This window comes from Scylla paramamosain, chromosome 13 (genome assembly GCF_035594125.1).
Source record: "Scylla paramamosain isolate STU-SP2022 chromosome 13, ASM3559412v1, whole genome shotgun sequence".
Classification (NCBI taxonomy): Eukaryota; Metazoa; Arthropoda; class Malacostraca; order Decapoda; family Portunidae; genus Scylla; species Scylla paramamosain.
Genome location: NC_087163.1, coordinates 17,942,085 through 17,949,584, shown reverse-complemented (window position 1 = coordinate 17,949,584; position 7,500 = coordinate 17,942,085). Strand labels below are relative to the sequence as shown.

Sequence of the window (7,500 nt, the reverse complement as noted above, 5' to 3'; positions counted from 1 at the left end):
TTATTATTATTATTATTATTTTTATTATTATTATTATTGTGATTATCATCATCATCATTAATATTATTACTAGCATTAACATTATTATTATTATTTTTATTATTATTGTCATTATTAGCTTTACTGCCATTACTTTTATTGATGTTATTATTATTATTATTATTATTATTATTATTATTATTATTATTATTATTATTATTATTAGCATCGTCTTTATCATTATATATCTTTATCACCATTTATTCCAGTTTTCATCATCACTATCATTACCACCACTATCATCATCATCATCATCATCATCATCAGTACCTCAAATAAGTAAACAAATACCAACCATATCATCAAGCACCCTCTTCCTCTTCTATCCTCCTTTCCGTCATGCTTATATTCCACTCGTTCTCCCCCTTTTTCTCCCACTTCCTCTCCCCCCTTTTTCTATCTCACTACCCCACCTCTCCCCGTCTCTCTCTTTCCTCCATTATGTATCTCCCTCAGTCTCGAGTTGGCCCTCGTACTTTTAACACGCACTGGTTCGCACTCACACTTGTGTCGCCCAATTTCAGTTCCTGCGGCCAGATTGATCCTTAAGTTTATTCATTGCTTACATGTCATTCGTAAGACTCATTCAGAGTGATGTGAAGAAAGAGAGAGAGAGAGAGAGAGAGAGAGAGAGAGAGAGAGAGAGAGAGAGAGAGAGAGAGAGAGAAAGATGAGTAGTGCAGATCAACCATGGTATACCCTTCTTCGCCTACCCATGGACGATTCCACTGATGTACTCTTTCCTCCTCACACCTCCGTCTCTCCTGCAGACACTCTCATCTCAAGTGATGCCTTAATGACTTCAAACAACACATCAAGTGGTTTAGTGGAATTCCAAGCCTCTGGTAGCAAAATACCCAATCATGTAACTGAAATTGACGCCAAAGACGAAAGTGAGTGTGCGCACATACATCATGCCAAAAGTTTTGGTACGGAGGGAGAAAAATCTATTTTACTGTCATTGAAGGATAACAACATGGAAAGGTCTGCCCTTGATAACGGGAGTGAAACTGGTAACGGAATTATTGTATCGAACAGCAGTAGACAAGGAGCTTCTGAGGGAAGCAACCCGAGCTTAAGAGACAATGTTGACCTGAAGGGAAGGTACAACAACAACAACAACAACAACAACAACAACAACAACAGCAGCAGCAGCAGCAGAAGCAGCAGCAGCAGCAGCAGCAGCAGCAGCAGCAGCAACAACAACAACAACAACAACAACAACAACAACAACAACAACAACAACAATACCAGCAACAACAACAACAATAATAATAACACTAAAAACAATAGCAGCAGTAGCAGTAGCAGATGCAACAGCAGCAACAGCGGCAGCAGCAGCAGCAGCAGCAGCACCAACAAGAAAAATAATAACAACAGCAACAACAACAACAACAACAACAACAACAACAACAACAGCGAGCTCGGAAACAACAGAAATTCTGTCTATGATGTCATCAAATCTTCTATGCCCATTCCAGATATTTCAATCAACAACATCCCAGCATCAACTAGCACCATTTCATCCTCCAGTGCTCCGCAGTTCCTACAGGAGTGGGATTTGCCTGAGGCGACCATTTCGGAAATTAACGAGTCTAGCTGGAGGCCATTTGATTGGATAGATGTAAAGGAACAGGAACCAACCATGAAACCTGTTATCTGTTATCCTTATTCTTCCTCTGCTGCTTTCAGAGCTGATTCAAGAACATTTCCATTTCAGGAAACGATTCCCATAACAGATGAACAAGTAAAACCCCAAGTACTGCCATTCACTAAAAGTAGAACAGAAGCAAAACCATTCCCTTACCAAGAATTCGATATGGAAAACACAGAACTATTTTATGGCAACTTATCCAAACATACTGATAACAATAATGATAGCAATAATAATATTAATGATATATGTGTAACGAGGGATGGAGGTCCACCAGGCAATGAAAAAGAAAGATTCTCCTGCTTCGACGTCTCAGAGCCTCATCCCGCACCAGAATGTTCTCAGATGCATCAGACAGAATGTTTATGCGTCGAACAGCTACGAGGCACAAAGGAACACTACAAACAAGAATGGGCACATAGGAATTTGGCAGAGTATTCGAATGAAAAGACGGCAAATATTTACGGAGGATATTATACGCAAGACACAAGCAGAGAACCATACTTTTTGGAACAGACACGAGTGGGAAAACATCATTATTCGATAGAACACACACAGGATTCCGGTGAACATGTTTACACGGAGCACCATACGCAAGACCAATACGTATATTTCGATGAACAAAATTATTCATGTTCTTCAAGAGCCATTCCACTCTTAATCAAGGAAGAAAAGGGAGGAGAAGAAGGACCAGTTGGATCAGGAGGAGGAAGAAATCAAGACAGTGGAAGTGAAGAATTAGGAGCAGCAGGAAGCGAAGGCTGGCTGACAGGCGAGGACTGTGGAGAGAATTATTGGGCTTTTTCTTCAAGGTAAGTCTCTCCTCTCTCCTCTCTCTCTCTCTCTCTCTCCTCTCCTCTCTCTCTCTCTCTCTCTCTCTCTCTCCTCTCTCTCTCTCTCTCTCTCTCTCTCTCTCTCTCTCTCTCTCTCTCTCTCTCTCTCTCACTCTCTCTCTCTGTGTGTGTGTGTGTGTGTGTGTGTATATATATATATATATATATATAGATATATATATATATATATATATATATATATATATATATATATATATATATATATATATATATATATATATATATATATATATTTACATACATACATACATAAATTATTGGAGGAGGCAGTAGACACCTGCCGAAACGATAATTACTCCCAGTGAGGTCTAAAGCACTGTTCAAGGAGTGCTGTGAACTTATCATTAAACCCAGCTGTGACCTCACTGAACGTTTCCCTTTGTGTCTCACAACACAATGGGGAAGTCACTGCCTGCCCTCTAAAGACAACTCTCTTCCTCCACACAAAACTACAAGCACCTAATAACACACACACCCTTCACTCAAAAATTTTAAAATTATCATGGCGACTCCTACACCAGCCTCGGAGTCCCCATCTGGGGAGGGAACCATAAATGTCCCCAGGTCGGACTGCCTTTCTGTCGACGACCCTAAGTGTCTTGACACCCCCCCTTAACTTTTTCTTCATTAACTTCTGCAACATTCGCGGTCTAAGATCTAATTTTCAATCTGTAGAACACCACCTCTCCTCTTCTAAACCTCATCTTCTTTTCCTCACTGAAACTCAGGTATCTGAGGCAACTGTCAGTAGCCCCCTTTTCTGTTCCCTCCTAGTTTCTCTTATCTTCATTTTTGATCCAAAGCTGGATTTTGCGTTTATGTGCGCAATGACTTAACCTGCTCTCTTGCCCACGCTCTTAAATCTTCCGAGTTTTCCACCATCTGGCTACAACTACAGAGTCACTCTCAAACTAAATTTATCTGTGCTGTATACCTCTCACCTAACTCCTCTAACTATAAATTCTTTGACTACTTAACTTCCAAAGTGGAGCACATTCTGACCCTCTTCCCTTTTGCAGAGATCTCCATTCTTGTAGACTTCAATGTTCACCACCAGCTTTGGCTTTCCTCTCCTTTCACTGACCATCCTGGTGAACTAGCCTTCAACTTTGCTATCCTCCACGAACTAGAGCAATTGGTGCAACACCCTACTCGTATTCCTGACCGTCTTGGAGATTCTTGACCTTTTCCTGACCTGTAATCCTTCTGCTTATGCTGTCACCCTTTCTTCTCCGTTGGGCTCATTCAATCACAATCTGTATCTTGTCCTATTGCTCCAATCCCTCCTCAGGATCCCCCTAAGCGAAGGTGCCTCTGGCGTTTTGCCTCTGCTAGTTGGGGGGGACCTGAGGAAGTATTTTCCTGATTTTCCTTGGAATGACTACTGCTTCCGTGTCAGAGACTCGTTTTTGTGTGTTGAGCGCATAACAGAGATGATAGTGTCTGCCATGGAGGCTTAGATTCCTCACTCTTTTTCTCGACCTAAACCTTCCAAACCTTGGTTTAACAGAGCTTCTTCTCTGTACATGATATAGAGGTGGCTTCCATCACCAGAATCTCATGCACTTTATATTTCTGCCCGGAACTATGCCAAGTCTGTTCTCCAACTAGCCAAAAACTCCTTAATTAATAGAAAGTGTCAAAATCTTTCAAGATATAACTTCCCCCGTGACTTCTGGCATCTAGCCAAAAATATCTCTAATAACTTTGCTTCTTCTTCTTTCCCTCCTTTATTTCAAACAGATGGCACCACTTGCTATCACATCTAATTCTAAAACTGAACTCTTGGCTCAACCCTTTGCTAAAAACTCTACCTTGGACGATTCTGGGCTTGTTCCTCCCTCTCCTCCACCCTCTGACTACTTCATGCTACCTATTAAAATTCTTCGCAATGATGTTTTCCATGCTCTTGCTGGCCTTAGCCTCGGAAGGCTTATGGACCTAATGGGGTCCCTCCTACTGTTCTCCGAAACTGCGCCCCCATGCTTGCACCTTGCCTAGTTAAACTCTTTGAGCTATGTCTGTCAACATCTACCTTTCCTTCTTGCTGGAAGTTTGCCTACATTCAGCCTGTTCCTAAAATGGGTGACCGTTCTAATCCCTCAAACTACCGTCCTATTGCTTAAATTTCCTGTCTATCTAAAGTTTTTGAATCTATCCTCAACAGGGAGATTCTTAAACATCTATCACTTCACAACCTTCTATCTGATCGCCAGTATGGGTTCCGTCAAGGCCGCTCTACTGGTGATCTTCTGGCTTTCCTTACTGATTCTCGGTCATCCTCTTTCAGAGATTTTTAGTGAAACTTTTGCTGTTGCCTTAGACATATCAAAAGCTTTTGAAAGAGTCTGACACAAAGCTTTGATTTCCAAACTACCATCCTACGGCTTCTATGTTTCTCTCTGTAACTTCATCTCAAGTTTCCTTTCTGACCATTCTATTGCTGCTGTAGTAGACGGTCACTGTTCTTCTCCTAAATCTATTAACAGTGGTGTTCCTCAGGATTCTGTCCTGTCACCCACTCTTCTCTTATTATTCATTAATGATCTTCTAAACCAAACTTCATGTCCTATCCACTCCTACGCTGATGATACCACCCTGCACTTTTCCACGTTTTTTCATAGACGCCCAACCCTTCAGAAAGTAAACATTTCATGCAGGGAAGCACAGAACGCTTGACTTCTGATCTTTCTAAAAATTCTGATTAGGGCAGAGCAAACTTGGTATTGTTCAATGCCTCAAAAACTCAATTCCTCCATCTTTCAATGCGACACAACCTTCCAGACAACTATCCCCTCTTCTTCAATGACACTTAACTATTCCCCTCGTCTACACTGAACATCCTCGGTCAGTCCTTTCCTTATAATCTGAACTGGAAACTTCACATCTCATATCTAGCTAAAACAGCTTCTATGAAGTTAGGTGTTCTGAGACGTCTCCGCCAGTATTTCTCACCCCCCAGCTGCTAACTCTGTACAAGGGCCTTATCTGTCCATGTATGAAGTATGCTTCACATGTCTGGGGGAGTTCCACTCATACTGTTCTTCTAGACAGGGTGGAATCAAAAGTTTTTCGTCTCATCAACTCCTCTTCTCTAACTGACTGTCTTCAGCCTCTCTCTCATCGCCGCAATGTTGCATATCTAGCTGTCTTCTACCGCTATTTTCATGGTAACTGCTCTTCTGATCTTGCTAACTGCATGCCTCCCCTCCTCCCGCGGCCTCACTGCACAAGACTTTCTTCTTTTTCTCACCCCTATTCTGTTCACCTCTCTAACGCAAGAGTTAACCAGTATTCTCAATAATTCATCCCTTTCTCTGATAAACTCTGGAACTTCCTTCCTGCTTCTGTATTTCCACCTTGCTATGACTTGAATTCCTTCAAGAGGGAGGTTCCAAGACATTTATCTCTCAATTTTTTACTGCTGCTTTGGACCCTTTTATGGGACTGGCATTTCAGTGGGTTTTTTTTTTTATTGGACTTTTGTTGCCTTGGCCAGTTTCCCTCTTACATAAAAAAAAAATGTATATATATATATATATATATATATATATATATATATATATATATATATATATATATATATATATATATATATATATATATATATATATATATATATATATATATATATATATATATATATATATATATATATATATATATATATATATATATATTTTTTTTTTTTTTTTTTTCTCTCAATTTTTCTTCATTAACTTCTGCAATATTTGCGGGCTAGGGTTTAATTTTCAATCAGTAGAACACCACCTCTCCTCTACTAAACTTCATCTTCTTTCCTCCACTGAAACAGATGTCTGAGACAACTGACAGTAGCCCCTTTTCTGTTTCCTCCTACTTTCTCTATCCTCATTTTCAGTCCAAAGCTGGATGTTGCCTTTATGTGCTCAACGATTTAACCTGCTCTCCTGCCCAAGTCCTTGAATCTTTCGAGTTTTCCACCATCTGGCCACGACTACAGAGTCACTCTGAAACAAAATTTATCTGTGCTGTATACCTCTTACCTAACTCCTCCGACTATAAGAAATTCTTTGACTACTTAACTTTCAAAGGGGAGCACATTCTATCTTCCCTTTTGCGGAGAACTCCATTCTTGGAAACTTCAATGTTCACCATCAGCTTTGGGTTGCCTCTCTCTTCACTGACCATCCTAGCCTTTAACTTTGCTATCCTCCACGACTGGTGCAACACCCTACTCGTATTTCTGACCGTCTTGGAGATACGCCGAACATTCTCGAGCTTTTCGTAACCTCTAATCCTTCTGCTTATGCTGTTATTCTCTCTTCTCCGTTGGGCTCCTCCGATCACGATCTCATATCTGTATCTTGTCATATTGCTCCAATCCCTCCTCAGGATCGCTTTAAGCAGAGGTACAAGCTGTACAAGGCATTTGATTGTTCATTTATCTAAGACAGGAGGAAATAGATAGATATGTTATATAACGGGACTATCATGTGTAAGCCTGATGGTTTCTTGCAATTCCCTTGTTTTCTCACACACACACACACACACACACATACACACACACACACACACACACACACACACACACACACACACACACACACACACACACACACACACACACACACACACACACACACACACACACACACACACACACACACACACACACACACACACACACACACGCACAAACCACGAAAAAAAATAATACCTAAAACAAAGAAAGAAAAGAAACAAGAAAATTAGGTCAATGTTTACTAATTGGTGATAAATATACGGAAAAATTCATAACTTGAGCAAAAAATAAACAGAATATAATAAAGAGATAAGTAAACAAATTAGCGAAATACAATAAATAAATGAATAATAAAATGGAATAATAATGTCATAAGGCGTCAAATTATAAAACTGCATAAAAAAGATGTTAGTAAAGGTGAACGTAACAAAAATAAGACATAGTTCAAA

General features: G+C 40.1%; 1 protein-coding gene across 2 annotated transcripts in view; it reads left to right on the top strand.

Annotated features, from left to right (window-relative positions):
• Positions 1 to 571: 571 nt before the first annotated feature.
• Positions 572 to 7,500, top strand: part of LOC135106446 (uncharacterized) — a 53,475-nt gene continuing 46,546 nt past the window's right edge. Inside the window, exon 1 of one of the 2 annotated variants that reach the window (XM_064015455.1) lies at positions 572 to 2,505. In XM_064015455.1, the coding sequence (XP_063871525.1) occupies positions 710 to 2,505 (1,796 nt within the window). In that variant the 5' untranslated portion in view covers positions 572 to 709. The remainder of the gene's footprint in view (positions 2,506 to 7,500) is intronic. The other variant, XM_064015456.1, reaches the window with a different exon arrangement.